Source organism: Cydia splendana, chromosome Z, assembly GCF_910591565.1.
Source record: "Cydia splendana chromosome Z, ilCydSple1.2, whole genome shotgun sequence".
Classification (NCBI taxonomy): Eukaryota; Metazoa; Arthropoda; class Insecta; order Lepidoptera; family Tortricidae; genus Cydia; species Cydia splendana.
In genome coordinates, this window is record NC_085987.1 from 32,579,034 (window position 1) to 32,598,719 (window position 19,686).

At 37.8% G+C, this 19,686-nt stretch overlaps 1 protein-coding gene across 1 annotated transcript; it reads right to left on the reverse strand.

Annotated features, from left to right (window-relative positions):
• Positions 1-1,299: 1,299 nt before the first annotated feature.
• On the reverse strand, positions 1,300-14,049 carry LOC134804262 (palmitoyltransferase ZDHHC16). The gene is made up of 6 exons (XM_063777233.1): positions 13,912-14,049; positions 13,761-13,828; positions 13,271-13,418; positions 11,167-11,358; positions 10,376-10,631; positions 1,300-5,802 (listed from the first exon to the last, which is right to left on the reverse strand). The coding sequence occupies exons 2-6, from the start codon at positions 13,811-13,813 to the stop codon at positions 5,300-5,302; spliced, it is 1,152 nt and encodes a 383-aa protein (XP_063633303.1). The 5' UTR covers positions 13,814-13,828; positions 13,912-14,049; the 3' UTR covers positions 1,300-5,299.
• Positions 14,050-19,686: the final 5,637 nt, after the last annotated feature.

A 19,686-nucleotide genomic window follows, 5' to 3' on the forward strand; every position in this document is an offset into this window, starting at 1 on the left:
CGGTTAGTTTCACTAGACTCATCGACCGGGATATGAACCGTGATTACCTTTTGTCTTGTTTTCGAGCTCCCGATACCCCGTTTACCCCGATTACTCGCGAACAAGATGCATGTAATAACTGGAGCTCGAAATATCGGGAGCTCGAAAACAATACAAAAGGTAATCACGGTTCATATCCCGGTCGAAATAAGTCTTTTACACGTAACCAAATGTAATCATTATATTCAGTGGTGAAACCAACATGTAAACAGTGCAATATTAATTTATTATAATTATATTAGTGAATGTAAACACGGTCAGTTGATATGTAAATATTATTAATAATTATTGAAATTATATACCTACCTTTAATTTATAGTGTTGTTTTATTTTAACAGGCGGATAAAATAACAAATAATAAGTAGTTTGGTACCTAAGTAGTAAATAAGTACTATAGAGAGTTTACTTTGGTGAATGCGACGTAACACTAGCTTATATGTATGTACTTTTAATATAAGAGGTTATACCTACTGCAGTTCGCGGGAATTTACTATGGAAATGGTATAAAGATACGCAAACGAAGTCGCGGGCAGGAGCTAATAGGTAGTTTATAAAATCGAATCGTGGGTGTTGTTCGTAACTTACGAACCAAAGCTATTGCAAAAAATTTCATGATTGCATCCCGGTCTATTGCAGTAAATGATACAAGTGCGAAGCGATGTCTGGTAGATACCGATTTAAGTGCCGAGGCAGGCGTGGCTCACTCCGCGATTTCGTCGCTTTGCTGCAGGTAGCTAAAAGTACATCCGTTCCACACCAATTTTGTTGGTTAGCCATAAGCCGCGCTTGGCGCTATCGCCACCTAGCGGCCATATCTGTCCTGATCGTAACAGACGCGTTTTGTTATAGAGTGAGTCTTCTGTACCTAGTAACTATTATTTATTCTGTGGCCGAGGCCCCGCCCCAGGGACAGACGAAATGTTCCATGGGCTCTATTGAGACTTTTTAGGGTTCCATTCCTCAAAAAGAAATAATGGAACACTTTTGTCTGCTTGTCATGGGTACCTACAAATTTTTTGGGCGGTACCTAATCGAAATTGTAACTATGTATATAAGTTTAGAGACGCATTAATTCCTAAAAGTATTATAATCTAGCGACCCGCCCCGGCTTCCCACGGATTAACACATTATAGACCTAAACCTTCCTCAAAAATCACTCTATTGATAGGTGAAACCGCATGAAAATCCGTTCAGTAGTTTTTGAGATAACCCGAAAATACAAACACACAAACAAACAGACGCGTCAGGGGACTTTGTCTTATAAGGTGTAGTAATCTTCGAAGGGAGGCGGCATTCGCACTATTTCCCCTCTGCCGAGGTACAAGATTAGCGCGTCAATCTAATCTAGCGCGGGTAATAAAACTAGTTGCACTTGGATTTTTCACCAGACCGAGTCCACACGCGCGCGTGAACACTGCTGCACAAAAATGCCTGTTTTCTCGGTTTTTTGTTATAAAAAGAGGTCGGAGACATCAAATTTACAAAAAGAAAGTGTTACATTTCACATGTAATTTTGTTTTTTACATATCATACGTTTAATTACATTCAAACACAATTATTATATTTTAGTCTCATGTAATTGTTGGATTTATCGATTTTGCTCGCTCAGTACAAATTGCGGATCAGTCGAGCAACAAATCCGACTTCTCATCTCTCAGAATACAATAACATACTTCAACGAAAATGTGTTAGTGTGCGTGTTGTGACACTTGTCACTCGTCCGTACACAAAAAGAGATCGAGGTTTGCAAGATTTGTCTTTGACGTGTGTCATTTTCTATGTATTTGTGTCGTCATTACAGATTGGATTTTGTATGTAAGTGTGTGAGAAGTGCGACTGTGTGCACCTTTCCCCCCGCGAAAAATGGCAGAAAGATTTGTACGGTGAGATATCGCTTGGGCCCCTCCCTTCCGATGTGTCGGAAGCCGCCGGTGTTGCTCGAAGGTAGTAATAAATAAATAAAAATAACAGGAATCGTCATACAAAAACGCTTTTCTGGATGTTATCTGTATTTATATACTTATTTACTTAATACTTTAGGTACAAATGAGTATCGTGTCGTAGTACCGCCGTTGTGTGAGTCAAACTTGCACTTATTTCTGCTTAGGTACTTTAAATTATCATACATAAATATACATAAATAAAATTATATGGAAGCTTATAAAGGAATACTTAGATGAATGGGAGTCTTTAACTAAGCAAAAACATCAGTTTCCAAAACTAGGCCAAACATCTATTTATACATACTTCATTTTTTCTAACATTAGAAAAAGGGTAAACAAGGGCAATCTTTGACGTGTCTTTTTATTGAAAAACAATTGAAAAATAAGTCACAGCAAATATGTAATAGAGCGCTGGAGTATCGATCCAGAGGCCGTGAGTTCAAGTCCCACCCAAGACAGTAATTTTTCCACTTTTAAATTTATTCTAAGCTTAGTAGCATCGTTAGCAGACGTTTCTGCTTGTTAAACATTAAAATTATGTAATAATTATTATATTCATTTACATTCTTTTAGTTTCATAATAAAATCCTCATACTGTTTGTCTTGCCCCGAGCAAAATAAACTATATTAGTCTTACTATTTTATTTTCAATAAAAAAAACACGTAAAGATTAGATGGATATTATTAATTACTCTTTTTCTAATGCTAAAAAAAACGAGGATTAGTTTAACAATTTTTCCGCCCTTCATCACGCCAACGCCTTCTTGAAAGCATAATCATTTATATTAAACGGATATAAAACTAAAGCACATCAGAAATCAGAAATAAATAAAAAATAATTACTTACAAAACTACCTGCAGTAAATCTGCAACAAATAATAGATTTATAGATTGGACTTTACATTTTGCAATAACAGCATCATACTTTGTACAGGTCAATTCACAAGAGCTGGCACGAATGAGTAATGAAAATATCTATGTGTGTATGACGGCTCTGACTGTATACCGATACATGTGTGACTCATACAATGAAAGTTTCGTTCATTCCATTCGTGCCAGCTTTCGTAAAACGACCTGTAAATTATTGAGCTTATTTTATTTTTCACAGTAAGGTTTACAATGATCAAATTAATGTGTCGGCGAGGGTACAACAAGTATAAATACTTAGATCTCTTGTAAAAAAGTAATATTTAAAATATTAAATTTAATATTTTAAATACTTTTTTACAAGAGATCTAACCACGTATGTATTTATAAACTCAGGACTGTGTTATTTTTCCATATACCTAAAAATATCGTACTATGTCAGTTCCTCGATCCGATTAACAGTCTGAATCCCTGAACTACAGATCTATTCATACCAACTGGGCCCAAAAACTGCACCTACTTCGCAATATATAGTATTATATACTGCAAAACGTAATTCAAGACCAAAAAAAGTAAGAAAATGTTGCCATTTTTTACTAGCGCGTCTTGTATTTATATAAAAATAAGTAACTATAAGAATAAGAATAAATTTATTATCAAAAGAACACATAACAGAGTATGGCAGGGGTCTCCGCACTAGGCTACGCCTGTATCGCGGGGAACCAGTTACAGTTTAAATAAGAGATCTAAGTTACACAATCAAGTCCAGTAATATCTTAGGTATGTTTTTGATATAATATAACAGACTTAAAATGAAAACTTATAACATACTTATAAGTAAGAAAAAGATATACATTTCTATGGCAAAACATGAAAAATAAACCTAAATTATTTTAACTAAAATATCTTCTGTCGCGGCATAGTTAAGTGATTGTAAAAAATTAAATAGGAGTTTCTTTGCTTCGACGATGGTGCAGTCTTTAAGGTTGCAGTGTTTAAGCATGGCGTTGTAAGTGGTTACTCGGATTCGTACACCAAAACGTTTACCAAAAACGGAACGTACTTCTGGAATCGGTAAGTTAAAGACACGTTTTTTAATTAAAGAACTATAGCAATGTAATAATTTTAAGAATTTGTGAGTGTGTAAAGAAATTTTCATTAAAAATAATTGACGTACGGTTAAGACGTTTGCTTGAGCATAGAGATCAATGGTTGGAAATTTCAATTTCTAGCATAAAAGTCTTTGCTGCACTTCCCCAAACTGTGATGCAATAGCTAATTACAGACTGACAGAGCGCGGTGTAAACCATTTTAAGTATAGAATCATCGGCAGAGTTACGTAGCTTTTTGAAAATATAAATGGATTTTCTTATTCTGGCAGAGAGTTTATGTATGTGGTTTTTAAAGTTCAGTTTTTCGTCAACTAAAAGACCAAGATATTTTATAACATCAGTATTCTGAATGGAATCGCAGTTACATGAGTTAGAAGTAGGGTAGTCTGTGCATGAATGGATTTTTATAATAGGAGGAAGGAGTGGTTTAGATAGGGCGGTTTTATAGAAACAAAGGAATTTAGTTTTTTTGCAGTTCAGGGTTAGAAGGTTGGAACGGAACCAGTCAGATGCAATTTTCATACCCTTTTCTGTAGTAGCGATTGTGTTCTTCCAGCATGTGTCATTAAAAAGTATAACGGTATCGTCTGCGTAACAGAGAATTTCAGACTTAGGAATTGTTTAATTTAGAACTTCATTCATGTAAACCGTAAAAAGGGTGGGACCAAGAATACTTCCTTGCGGAACTCCGAATTTAATATTTTCTGTCGAACTAGTAAAGGAACCTACTCTGACAAGATTAAAAGTACTTTTTTAAATCGTAGGAGAAAAATTACTAATAAATAAATTATCTTAGCGTGATTATTTATCAAAAGGAATTTACTATTTTACAAACAAATTATTGCAGTGGCAACATTGTCTTACTTTTTTTGGTCTTGAACATAGTCTAATAAAACATGGTCTTCTCTTCCCAGAGTGACACAAGCCTACGTCACAATAACATTGCCACTTTGTATAGCGCTATTACATATTATCATATAGCGCTGTCGCATGATGACGTAGGCTTGTGTCAGTCACGTGGTCGGAAGAGAGTACCAGGCGGAGTATATTATTATACCATGGTCTTGAATTACGTTTTGCAGTTTAGGATATCGCAATTGGTTACTCCCCTGAACTAACCTGTACCAGTCCCAACTTAATTTTGGTTCTCTTTTAGATCTTACATTGCATTAAACACATTAAGTTGGAAGCACAATTTTTACAACTAAATATATTATGTTAAGTAAATAAATACCTACTGCTGGATTCGTATTGGAGTTTGAGGAAGGTTTTATAAAATATCGAGCGACAATTATTCTAGTTCAGACTGAATGAGGAATAAGTGCAGATTGAAGCCATTCACGGCCAGTCTTCTGCTGTATCGTGGACGGTGTGCCACGTGAGCCCCGAGCCCGCGGGCGCGTGCCGAGACGGCAGCAGCACGTGCCGCGCGAACGTTCTGCCCTGCGTCAGCCCGAGGAACAACTTCCAATTCTTCCTCCGGCCAAAATCGTAAGGGTTCCTAAACGAGTCGCCCTGCGTTTTTCTTAGGGACGCGTTAATGTGAGCTTCCACGCTCGTTTCACCCCTACCCACGTTCTTTCCGTGCATGATAGTTAACGTTCCTAAAGCGAATAATACAGACACACAGGTAAAGGCCATGAATACGACAGCTTTCCGCTTCCAGGGGTGTGCGGCGATGCGCTGTGTTTCGGTGATGGGCGGCACGGGCAGCTCGTGCTCGCGCGGTGAGTTGATGGAGTCGTACTCGACGATGACCTTCACTGGGACCAACACTCCGCTCTGGTTCATGCGGACTGGGTGCCCGATCAGATCAGGGTCGTTGTGTGTGATAATCCCACCTGTAAAGTGACAGTTGTTTCGAATAAGATATATACTATTATATAATTTATTGTCTGCATTGTCAGCCTACATAAATTAGAACTACTTTCTCTATTACACAAAATAATTGCAAAGAAAGTTTACGGTTAATTTTAAGAAAACCCATTAGTCAAAAAACTTAGCAATCTCTTACAGACCTCTATAAAATGTTGTCTCTTTCCAACAAACAGAAACGTCAAAATGATGAATAGGGTCTAAAAATTATCAACGGTTTATGAATCTATACATATAATAAAGCTGAAGAGGGTCGAAAGTCTGTACATGGAATATATTCGAAAAAAAGTTGACTGGGGTTACTTAGAATCGATAACAGAACACGTTCCAACAGTTTTTAGAATTTTTGTCTGTTTATCTGTTTGTCTGTTTATTTGACCGCGCATGACGTGAAAACGGCTGAACGGATTTTGATGAAAACTTTACTAATTTGTCGAGAAAATCCCCGGCCAGGTTAAAGGCTATAAAAATTCAACACCTAAATGTGGGGGTAGCCACAACACTCGATTGACTTAAGTTTGCCCCTGAATCTTATGGCGCTACTTAGGATTAGGAGGGGCAAACTTTTTTCAAATATGTGCTACCACTATAGAGTACCTTGGTAAACTATCAGATAACGCTGAATTTAATACGTTGTGACATGAATTGAAAGCGAGGAAGGATTATGCCAAATTAACTCTAAGTTTAGAAGAGGGGGTACGGATATCAACAAACTTAATTGAATAATTATGTTGATTTAATAATACAACAAAATTAAACGACAGTAAATTAATTGTCCGTCATTGCACAGTGCCATCTTTTGGGGAACTGAGTAAACATTAAGTAATCAAGAAAACTAAAAATGATTTTACATAGTTACGTAGTGGTAAAATAAACACACATATCAACACGCGTATAATTGCATAATTATTTAAAATTATGAATTTTCTCCGTCATGAATTATACCTAATCGTAATTATATCGCATCCATACCAAATCCATATTCATTCATACGTATTAAGCACTTAATAATGGCCACGAAGGTGGGTACTTTAAAAAAAAACATTGAGTTCTGTCATTTGCAGTGCCGGATTAACCATTTTAAGCAAAATAAGCACTTGCTTAGGGCACCACGTCTAGGGGGCACCAAAACCGTATGCAAAAAAACACGCAGACTGCATCAGCATTGCAGTCGTCGTGGAGTAGGTACCTACATGAAACTTTTATACGTCTACATTGTACCCATCTAATAACGAAGGGTCGTAGGGATCAAGTAAGAGAGTGAGGGTACGTAAGAACATCTCCAACGTGGGCTTTCGATTTTACCTTACGCGGAGGCCCTTAGTCATGGAAAGAAATTATGCTTTCGGGCTTGCGGCCAGCCGATGTTTTCGACATAGGTTACCGATTTTATAGCGAATTTTGCTCTCTTGCACGCCAGATTTGTCGGCCAAGCCGAGTTGCTCATTAGCCGCGATTCTTTTTTTTTTTTTTTCTACGTGGAGTAATGCATTTAGGCATGCCACCTAGCCGGGGAACTAGGACGGATATGTCGGACTCGTGGCCAAAGGGCCAAATACCGACTAAACCCTCCAGAGACCTAACTGTCAAAGTGTTATAAGCGGCCCCGTGAAAGCCGAAAACTAAAAGCATCCTATCAAGTAGCGCTTTCGAGTGAAGCCAAAGAGCGAGCAGTAGAATAGTCGTGATTAGATGCATAGATTCGATTTCAAGCCACTCTTTTGCAGTTCGGCGTTAGGTCTTATGCGAGGCCCTAGGCCTTACGGCAAAGTTGATCTTCTGCCTTAATTACACTTGGGCGTGGATCCAAATCCAAGCTTTCCTCTTTCGCAGCTGGGCCTTCTGCCTTGCTCACACTTCGCCAATTCAATTCACTTGGTCAATTCCAAGCTCTGCTTTCTTGCATCTTTTCTGTATGAAAACAACCTCGCTGAAACCCTTAAATATCGAGCCCTATGCGAAGCTAGGCTGATAGAAAACTGTCCCACCCCCTTCTCTGTATGAAATCCTGGATCCGCGCCTGGTTGGGACTAAAAGTAAAAATGTAAATACAACTGTCTATCAAATTGCGTTTTTTATATTGAAAAATTTTCGCGCTGGCGTCGCTCGCGTTTTCAATAACTTTCTAAGATGTGATAAAGGTGACTGTCGCGAATAGGTATTAATAGAGTGAAGTGTAAAAACCGTGTAAATAGATAATAATATTTTTCTGTCGTGTATTTTGTGTGCATATTATGTTAATGAATTGCGTGGAATGTTATGTAAAGCCTGACAACAGTTTATTTGACCCTCGCCATTTTGCGGATTTTCAATGGTACTAATTTCTTTTACTGGCAACAAGTACTCTTTGACAACGAGCGTTGGATGTCATCGAATGTCACCGATGTAAACAAACGGAAAATATCTACGAATATATTCAAATATAAACGGTTTTATAACAAAAATGCCAAAAAAAATTACCAAAGATGCGAAAAAAATTGTAGTGAATGCAATCAAATACTTACAGCTTAAAAAAAGACGAAGGATCACATAGCATTCCAATAAACAATGTTTTAAAGTTGGTTGTTGACATGACCGGTATTGACATTTTATAGTGCGGTTTTATTGAACTGGTTAGTTGTTAGGTTTGAACTTTAATATTTCATTTAAGGTTTATGTAGATCGACGATAAAAATCCTATAATCGAATTGGAGACTGAATGTTTTATAATCGAGGTTGGTGGTCCTGAAAGCGACACAACATCTGATGAAAATCAGACTTCGTCAGAGTCAGAAAACGAAGAATATAATAATTATTATTGAATATTCAAAATCAGATTTTGACGAATAGGTAAATTGAAAGAACCGAATTCTCTGTAAGCAATGTTTCTGACATTATACGAGTATCAACGTGAAGCCAATGCCCACTACCCCGACTATACATGACGTACGCACATTATTGCCATACGTAAGCTGTTTGCAGCGACACTATCTCAGGGTTAAATAAACTGTTGTCAGGCTATACCTAGTTATAAGTCTAGAATCACTGTTTTTTCATACGTGTTAATAATTAATGTGATTGGCAGAAATAAATAAAACTGACTCTCCACGTTACACCCACTAGTTGGTGAAAAAGTACCTACGGCGGGATATTTCCCTATATAAGGCCCAGCCATAGTTGCTTATTTAGAGACAACTCAAGCACCTTGCTAGGAACACTCTCCAGTAAATAAATAAAAATATGTGTTTTTATTTCACATAAACACATATCCCGGTAAATTGGCGGTAAAAGCGGACTCCGAGGCAACACAGCGGCCGGCGCGTTCCAGATTGCAGTTTCTACGCTTCACAGAGAACAATATATTTAAATGCTACAGTCTACGCTCGTCAGTGACATTCGGGTGGCGACTGCAGCAACATTACTCTGTTGCAACGTTACTGCTGCGGCACTGTCAATTTTCGTGATGAAATGATGTGACTGATTTCCATACTAAAAGTAAAAATGTACAACGGTCTATCAAATTGCGTTTTTATATCGAAAAATTTCCGCACTCGCTTCGCTCGCGTTTTCAATAACATTCTGAGTTATAATAAAGGTGACATTCGGATGGCCACTGTAGCAGCATTACTCTATTGCAACGTTACTGCTGCAGCACTGTCAATTTTCGTGATAACATGATGTGACTGATTTCCATACTAAAAGTAAAAATGTACAACTGTCTATCAAATTGCGTTTTTACATCGAAAAATTTTCGCGCTCGCTTCGCTCGCGTTATCAATTACATTCTAAGATATGATAAAGGTGACATTCGGGTGGCGACTGCAGTCGCATTAGGTACTCTGTTGCAACGTTACTGCTGCGGCACTGTCAATTTTCGTGATAAAATGATGTGACTGATTTCCATTCTCAGCTGTAATGCGGAAATGAACGTCACTCAATTTACCAAAAAAAATCAGTGTAATCTTGATGACCCTATGGGGCACCATGGTCTAGAAATGCTTAGGGCATCAAAATATCTTAATCCGGCACTGGTCGTTTGCGGAGTCAAACGATTTGGGACTCGCATTTTATACGCATTACCATGCCTTCCCGAAAAAAATCGAATCATTCGCGAAAGTCTCGCAACGCATTGAGGTTACAAGGGGCACGTGGTCTTCCTCCGGAGTCTGAAGAAGACCACGGTGAGTGGCGCTCTAGCCAGGCAGGCCGCTTCGCTTTCGCTCGCGCGCGTATACCTTACTGTATCGTCCGATATATTACACCTACTACTCTGTCGTATAAATCACGTGTAAAATTTGAATAAGGGCGAAAAAAACTATTGATTTTGGAGTGTAGTTTTATTTAGTGGTACCTAATTGTAAAATATTTTATCTGGACTACAGTCCTCTAGCATATCCATCTGTCAACTTTACTCCAAGTTCCGCCTTCAAGGGAGAGAAATTAGGATTAGAAATTAGCCGCTTACTGACACAGACCGAATTCCACGCGGGCGGAGCCGCGGGCACAGCTAGTAATTAAATAATTCTACAAAAATGGTGCTTTCAGAGCTAGGAAACCTACCAGTGTCATTCACCCATATGACTTGATATCCTATATCAATCCCGGCGATGATGACGAAAGCGACGCCCGCCACCATATACGCCATGTACAGGTAGAAGTGGCGCGCGTTGTAGTAGCCCACGCAGTTGTTGAGCCACGGACAGTGGTGATCCATGGCCAGCACGCAGCGGTCGCACACGGAGCAGTGGTGCGTCCGGGGAGGCTTCGGAGATATACATTTCTTGCAAATGCTAGCAGCTTCTGCTATCATTGAACCCTGTAATGAAATGTACGAGTCATTGTCAGATAGAAACATAATAGATTTCTTTCCTGCTACTGAAGCATGGCAATCTAATTCCTTATAGGACTATGAGAAACAAATTACATACCTATCCTACTCAGGTCTTATGTTAATCACAATTTTAATAAAGACATGTCACATGGACAATCAGAACTATTTTAATTCAAATTGATGGCATTGTGAATGGGTTTATAGTTTTTCAACGAAAAAGTAAATTGCCAAGCAATATGGGTAATAAAATATTTTTGCTTGTCACAGAGTAGTAACCAGGACACAAAAAATACAATGTTAACACTAGGGAACACATCAAATTATTTTATAAAATATTTTTTTAATTTCTGTGTTTTGTTCATGACTTTGCACCCTACTACATTGCCTATTTGTATGTATTGTTATTTTAGTGTGGTAAACCAATAAGAAAAGTAAATAAAAGTTAAGCTAATAATTAATGTCCAGTCATTCAAGTTAACTGCGACTTGTAACTCCTGTTACATTTAACAGTTCAACTTACATGAGGAGGATATCCTGGGGAAGTAGCCACACCCATATAGTAATGGAAAATAATATTGAGCAAAAGCCAGTTGCCAAAGATGACCAGGAACACAGTAGTGTATGGACTTCTTTGCCACCAGTATGGAAGCCCAACCCAGTATGCTATGGCCACAACAGCAGTGGTCAATACAGTTACACAGAACACAAACACCTGGAACAAACATTATCTATCATATTATTTCATAAAATGGAGCAGCCCAGTGGCACTTCATATTATTGAACCTGGACAGCACAAATAGCATTATTGGCTTTCTTAATATGGCGGTCAGAAAAATATAATCAGCGCGTGTCGATAACTCAGTATAGGTTGGAGCACTCGCTGAGTCAGTTAAGACAATGTTTATATTTTGCTGACCACCATACTTAATAAACACAAAACATGTATTAAAGGTTAAAAAAAATCAATTGATAGTGTAGCAAGTATATTTATAAAGAATCATGCCGAATTTGGCCTACGATTCGATAAGCATATATAGCATGCTTATACGCTTTATACGGTAAATTTAATCATATTTCTTACAATCTTGTACATATTTATATTAGATTCCAACGGACACTTCATAGTAAAGAAAATAAGTTAAAGAGTAATTAAACCAAATCAACACATCCCACGCCATTACATATTTAGAATCAATGACATTTCATAAATGGACGTCCAGAACCAAACAAAAAAGTATGGCAGCAAAATACTTTTTCTACAATGTTCCTGTTGATGCTAATAACGCTCACTTCAAAGAAAAACATTCATACCACTAACGATATACTGTTTTAAGCACTAAGCTTAGAGAATATAACCAACGGAGACGCCATGTCTAAAATTTTCGGTACAAAATAGTCTGCCGTTTTTTGCGGGGGAGGGGCACATCAAATGTCACGTCATGTCAGATAAACGTCAGTCCATACATATGGTTGACATGTGGTTGACCATTGGCCGCCTATTTTCGACAGAGGGGAACGCCTGTTAATGGCGGCTCCATTGTTAATTACTCCGAAGCACTAAGTATCAAAATTGCAAAAAGAACTGTGATACAGTAAAAACTTTTTATTCCAATGACTTTCATTGTAACATACCCAAATGACTTACGTCAAAAGTGAATAGCGAACGAATATGGAACAAATAGAGTCACTATGGATTGTGTTTTCATATTAATTATTTATGACATTAGTGCCGGTTTAACAGACATTAATTTATTTATTTATTTGAATATTAGCCAATATAATATTAATTATTACATATTTATTTGATAGTATTGTATGAAATCTAGAAGAGTACAAATTTACAATTAGCTTTCACCGGCTTTCCCCACTGAAGTCGTTTTTTACTTCTTTAAAATTGATTAACTTTTTTAATAAAACCTTATTTGATATCAGGGTATGAATATGAATAAAACGAAAATAGGTTAAAATAGGTTTAAAAATACATTATAATAAAGGGAAAAATATATATCTAATTTTTTTAATAAATTAACTATATGATAAACCTACAAAATAGGAATTCTTACATCTTTAAAATAAATTCAGTTTATTATTAAGTGCCTTTTAGGCAAACATTCTTTTTTGGAATGAGTTACTTATCGAATTCATTATAACAATCCTGTGATTGTTACTGTATTTCTTCCCTCTCTGGAATTGAAGTAAATATGTTTACTTAAGTGATTGGTTTTACATTTGATGCTATAACAATTTTTACTATAAAACAGCTCTAGTTGTTATAGTCTATTCCGGTTCGCATGCTATGTCTTATTCATTTAGGGAAGTCGTATTACAGCCTTTAAACGCCCAATATCATTGATATGTTTACACTATTTACAGCACCTTATTTCCTTGTAATAAGGCATAATAATATTTAACATGGCCCGATACAAGGCAGAATTCCTAACCTCAAAATCGTAGAGAAATTCCGCTTTTATAATGTTCTGTGAATTTCTAATGACTATCGGGACTTTCATTTCATGTTTGGAGCCTAACAATATACCACCCATGTTTAGCTAGTGTTGGGCCAAACTTGTATGGGAGCAGAACATCATCCTTTATGCAGCTAAAACCAGAAAAGTAGTACTCACCCTTCCCAAATAACTGGCAAAATTGTCCACAAACCAAAAGATAGGTTCTAATAAAAAATCTACAGCATAACTTTGACTCATGTGTTCATTATATGTGAGGGAGCGAGCCGTCAGCGCCAGTTGGTTGTACTTCCACGCTGTATAATCCCTGTAATATACAAAATAGTTTTATTATACATTTAATTGAACTATTCAGAACTACAAGTTGATAATACTGAAGTGATATGAGGGGGAAATTTTAATTGTACCTACACACATAATAAATGTGTTTCTTCATCAATGGATATGGGACAAATATATTTTATGTTTAATATGTGAAAGTATCATGTAAATGCGAACAAAAACTTCTAAATATTCTAATATCTCATCTTTATTTCCTGTTCTGTGATCCTAAAAACATGAACTATTTGTTTTATTTGAAGATGTACGAATTGTACAATACGGTCAATATCCATGATTAGAAGTAAAAAATTGATAGATAAAAATGTACCTAAGTTTTGGGATGATTTCTCGCCACTTCAGCCTCCATTTAATGACTGCCATAATTTGAACAAGTGCCTAAAACATACAATATCGCATATGCAGTAAAATACCAGAAAAAGTTAGGTATTTGAGAGTAAAGAAAAACTTCATCTTCTTACCTTTTTTATGACAATGTTTATTAGAGCACTGGCTAAGAATTCATAGTCTTGTCAGACGAAATCATATTATGGTTTTATTTTATTTTCCCTTGAGGAAAACTTTATTAATTTATTATATTTACAAATGCCGCAGCACCATGTTATGTGAGAATGTTTGACGTTTGCTAATTTCAGTGTCACTGTCAAACAAACTTTTAAGCATCTTAAGATTTATTGTTTATGATAGAACGTGGGTGCTTGGTTTTTATAGTGTAAATAACATTATTTGCGGTATTTGACGTCTGTCACTCACAACAGCAATACTACGTAAAATGTTTTGCACATCGAAATCACAAAGGAAAACAACTGCACTGCGAACGTTTACGTTCTACGTCTTTTTTTTTTTTAATTTTAGGGTTGGCCGGACACCACCGTTATGAATCGGTAGTCGTCTAAGTAAATCAATATGAATTATTCATTTTTCTTTTAATAAAAATAAGGAAAAGGTGGATAATTGATTGTAAATATGGATATATTTATCGTCACTTAACAGACAACAAATTTGACACAGAAATAACATAAATAAACTTTAAAATAGATCCCCAGTTAGTTTCAATTTTGACAATGGGTGCGACCTACTCGGTCGGTGTATTAAATACACCGACCGACCGGTAGCTTGCGGGAAAACCATATCATTCTAGCTTTATTTAAATCTCAAATAAAAATTCATTATACGTCACAATTCGATACCTCAGTCTACGTGCCATCCAATCGTAATCGCTTGCTGTGACAATCGATTTGCGTTAGTTACATCTCTATATACGTCAGTCATAATGTGTCAAATACCGCAAATAATGTTATTTACACTATAACCAAGCTTATAAAGGCCCCTCCAGATTATGCGCGTGAATCGCAGGCGAAGCCGCGAACGCGAGTGTGGAGTCGATTTCGCTGTCTACGAAAATCGACTACACACTCGCGTTCGCGGCTTCGCCCGCGATTCACGCGCATAGTCTGGAGGGGGCTTTATGCCAATAACCAACCAATACTAGCAGTCGATTAGGCCCCGTTCGCACGGCAGCTTTTTCAACGCGCGTTAAAAAAGCGTTTGAATGACGCAAATGGATAACCATACGTATTCACACGAAGGCCGTTTTTAAGCGCGGCGCTTTTTTATCGAGCACTGTTCGATTTTCGGCGTTGAGCGTTGGCGTCAAATTGAATAGAGCATACGGAACTCCGTGTATCAGAGGGGCTACCACGAAAACCGAAATTCGCAAATTGCGGGGATCTTTCTCTTTTACTCCAATGAAGGCGTAATTAGAGTGACAGAGACAAATGCCCGCAATTTGCGAACTTCTATTTTCGCGGTTATAGCCCTGTTCTCACAAGCGTTAAAAAAGCGCCGGCGCTGCTGTCAGTTGGCTGTCAAGTGTCAATTTTTGGTGTCAATCGTGACGATTATTATTAGTTTCACCTTAAAAATGTCAACTTATGCTTACAAATTCCTGAAATATTCAAGCTATATTCAAATAATACGTCGTAATAGCAAATAAAGTATGGCTTTGCTGAGATGCATACGTGGCAGTACGACTCACAAGTGATTTTTAAGCGTTCATATGAACACTAATATTGGAAACGGTAAAAAAGCTTAGAGGATATAACCAACGGAGACGCCATGTCTAAAATTTTCGGTACAAAATAGTCTGCCGTTTTTTGCGGGGGAGGGGCACATCAAATGTATAGGTACGTCATGTCAGATAAACGTCAGTCCATACATATGGTTGACAAGTTGTTGACCATTGGCCGCCTATTTTCGACAGAGGGGAACGCCTGTTAATGGCGGCTCCATTGTTAATTACTCCGAGTAAAAAAGCGCCAACGTCGGGTTTTAACGCAACGCTTTTTAAGCTGTCGTGCGAATGGGGCCTTAAGGCCTCATAGTCGCGAGCGCTTTTTCAACGCGCGTTAAAAAAGTGCTTGAATCTGTCTGCACGCTAAATCCAATTTCATAACCAAGGCTATTGTCGAAAATCCAACAACGCTTAGTAAAAAGCGCCAACGCCATCGTGTGAATAAATACTCATGTTTCCATTTGTGACATTCAAACGCTTTTTTAACGCGCGTTGAAAAAGCTCTCGTGAGAATGAGGCCTTAAATAGGGAGTATTACTGCAATGTTCTGCCGCCAGAGTGCAGCACTAATTTGATTAGTACATAGACTTATAATATATAGAGACGGTGTCTCAGCGAGCTGTCACTGTTGCCACTTTTGTTTAGTGTACGATTAACAATGAGGCCCACCTTGCTGTAGCCATGTCGATAAAGTCATATCGATAAACTATTGACATTTCTTGCAATTTTAATTTTACTTCAAAGCCTTAACGATACCTAAAATGACCAAAAACGCTTTTATTCTTTATTGTGGTTATCAGATCACAATTTTATAGTCACGCCCCAGCAGGGAACCAAGGGAAAGTTCAGATATTTAATTAAAATACATAAATACCTCCTAAAATAGGTGTTCCGCAATAATTGAATTATATGATTATATTATAATATATTCATTATCCATTAGCATTTCAATTATGTTTATGTTTAACGAAGATATTGAAGCTTCAATTAATCGCTATTTCGTTCCGCTGTGTAGTGTTTATCGATATACAACATGATTAAAATCGACTTTTCACATCCCTAAAAGAGCACACATATACACTTTTAGCCCCCATTCGCACGAGAGCTTTTTCAACGCGCGTTAAAAAAGCGTTTGAATCTGTCCGCACTCTAAATTCGATTTAACGACCAAGGCTTAGGTAAGTCGAAAATCTAACAACGCGTGATAAAAAGCGCCACCGCTGTCGTGTGAATAAATACACATGTATCTATTTGTGTCATTCAAACGCTTTTTTAACGCGCGTTGTAAAAGCGCCCGTGGGAATGGGGGCTTACGCAACATACACAGCCTGGGCGCATCAAGAAAGGCAACACTTGATTTGAAGTTCACCTTGTCAACAGTATGGTTGTCCTTTTTTGACAAACGGCATTTTTAAAAGAGCGAGGAGAGAGAAATGATACTAGTTGCTGCGTCGTGAAAGAGAACAGAAAACGTTGGGCCCTTGGTTTAGTAAACCATAGAGTAACTTATGCATACTAGGCCTTAAATAGTTTTTTTGACAAGTTTTTACTATGACATTGATGCATCAAGGCGGTTTGTTTACAGGTGGCCTACCGCGAAACGCGAAATTTCTTTATCTGCCTCTCTATCGATCGAATATGCATGAGTGATAGGGAGACAGAAATCGAACTTTCGACTGTCGTGTTTCACGGTAGGCCATGTGATTGAGGTAAGCCCCCCATTCACACTCCTACCTTGTAGTCCGCCTCGCAGGACTACGGCGTAGGATATAGCTCACACACCCTCCTACGTTGTAGTTCGCCTTGCAGGACTACGGAGCAAGAAATAGCTCACACACGGTACTGTTTTGCCGTCCATCACCAGTACTGCTTCGTTTCTCACAAGTGTCGGTCTACTTAATCTTGAAAATGTTACGTGCAATTAAAAAAAAAACAACGGGTTGCACTCCGGGAGTGCCGGCAGAAGTGAAAACTCAACGACATTGAAACTCAAAATATTAATAAGATATGGTGCAAAATGTCTGCAGCACTATGTGTAATTGATGTTAACGCCATCTAGCGTTGTATCGTCGCATTACTTGAAACCCCTAAGCACATCACTGTAAGTACTACTGGTACTACAGTTAGGTATATTAATACCAGTTTGAGGGAATCTCCCTAGATGGCATTTAAATAAAAAAACAATGACATTGTCCGTCACACATCACGCAAGTGCACTGCGCCGCCTAAATGAAACAGCAGGCTCAGGCATACATTTTCGCCGCGCGGTAGAAAGAGAGGAGAGACGCCTTACGCGTTACGCTGTCTCGAGTTTATCATTTTTTCCCCACCTCAAAAACTGCACAGCGCCGCTAAAGAAGTTTTGACTTCAAAAAGAAAATAGCTCTTCTGCTATGAATTTTCTTGTTATTGTATAAAAATAAAAGAGTATGGGAAAAGAAACTGCTAAAAATTCGCCAGAGAGCGTCATATATCTTAAGTATTGGTAATAATTGTTGCAATGCCTATTCTTCCATTGTTTGTTGGAGTGATTGGGTGATTTCTGGTCCCAAAAACAGCAATTTTCTTTATAAATTTCAAAAAAATGGCGCGCATTTTTGTCATACGTCAAACACGGTAGTCCGCAACGTAGGACGACAACCCACACACAATCCTACGCGGCGGCAGTGTTGTCACATCTACCAATTTTTAGGTAGATCTACCTATTTTACCTGCGTCCTACCTATCTACCACCTTCGACGTCAAATCTACCTATTTTTATCAAAATATTACGGTATAAGCAATTTTCCTCCATGCGTGTAACAAAACGTTACTTACGCGGCAAATTTGAAAAATGTAGGCGCGAAGGGATAACGTCTCAAAGAAAATTTGAATTTCGTGCCTTTTTCTACTGACAAGATTTGCTTGATTTGCTTGTTCATAAATATTTTTAATACATTTTTAATAATTGTACTCTGACAAGCTAGCGTTTCAGTAGAAAAATGGGGCAAATTTAAAAATATAAGCAAGAAGGATCGAGATTTCATACAAATTTTGAATTTCGCGCCCCTTTTTTTCTGACTAAAGCTAAGTAGGTAGATCTACCTATTTTTCATTTTAAATTCTACCTATTTCTACCAATTTTTGCATCGTGTTCTACCACTTAGACAAAATTGTATGTGACAACACTGCGCGGCGGACTACAGCGGTGGGCGGGGCTTGCAGGATTTGTAGGACCCAAGAGGCATCCTACTTGGTGTTGTAGGACGGCACGTAGTCCGCAACCCCCATACACAATCCTACCCAATGAGGCGGACAACGAGGTAGGAGTGTGAATGGGGGGCTGTAGAAGTAGTTGTGTGTAGTTAGTCTAAGAATCATGAGTATTATATTCTTTGGTAGTGATTGAGTTCTAGTAACGACCTCTACGCAGAGTTTTGCGTAATATTCCCTATTCTCTTGAGAAAATATCAAAACTAAATTTCATCCCATACAAAACAAGACGACGAAAAGAATTTTGACCTTTTTGAAGTTTTTTGGCTCCTAAGCAGCAGGCAGGTGAGGCAGGTTTTGGCCACACTGACGCGGATCCGCTGTGTGAGCAAGACAGCGCTATGCACATTATATTTATAGCGATGTCCCGTTTGCACACCGACGCGGCGCGCGGATACGCGTTATGGCCCCTGTACACAATGGGCCATCGCCGGCCAGTCCAAGGGACGCAGCTATGCGGTAGAATGAGATATATCACTTGCTCCCTCTAACGCATAAATACGTCCCCCAGAATGGCTCACGCTGGCCCATTGTGTACAGGGGCCTTTAGAACCGTTAGCGGGCCGTAGGTAATAAAAGCCACTCTTCAGAACATGCATATTATTTTAATAAATAAAATAATTATTATTATTCATCACAACTGAAATCGTGACTGCTAACATGTCTAGGTTTTTTTTGCATTAGAAATAAGGTAAACAATCTTGATGTGCCTTTTAATTGAAAAACACATTTAAAAATAAGTTACGGCAAGTATGTTACAATTATGAATCTAATACGATCATTTATATTCTTCTACTTTCAAAAGTAATAGTTACTGATTTTTAAAAAGTGTTTTTCAATTAAAAGACATGTCAAGATCGCTTACCTTCTTTCAAGTTCTTTCTAATGCTAAAAAAACGAACTATACATA

Coding starts and splice junctions, on each gene's coding strand:
- LOC134804262 (XM_063777233.1), bottom strand. CDS start 13,813: ATGGCAGTCATTAAATGGAGGCTGAAGTGGCGAGAAATCATCCCAAAA. Junction 13,419..13,760: donor GAAATCATCCCAAAACTTAG/GTACATTTTTAT, acceptor TGTATATTACAG/GGATTATACAGCGTGGAAGT. Junction 5,803..10,375: donor CATATGGGTGAATGACACTG/GTAGGTTTCCTA, acceptor GTCACTTTACAG/GTGGGATTATCACACACAAC.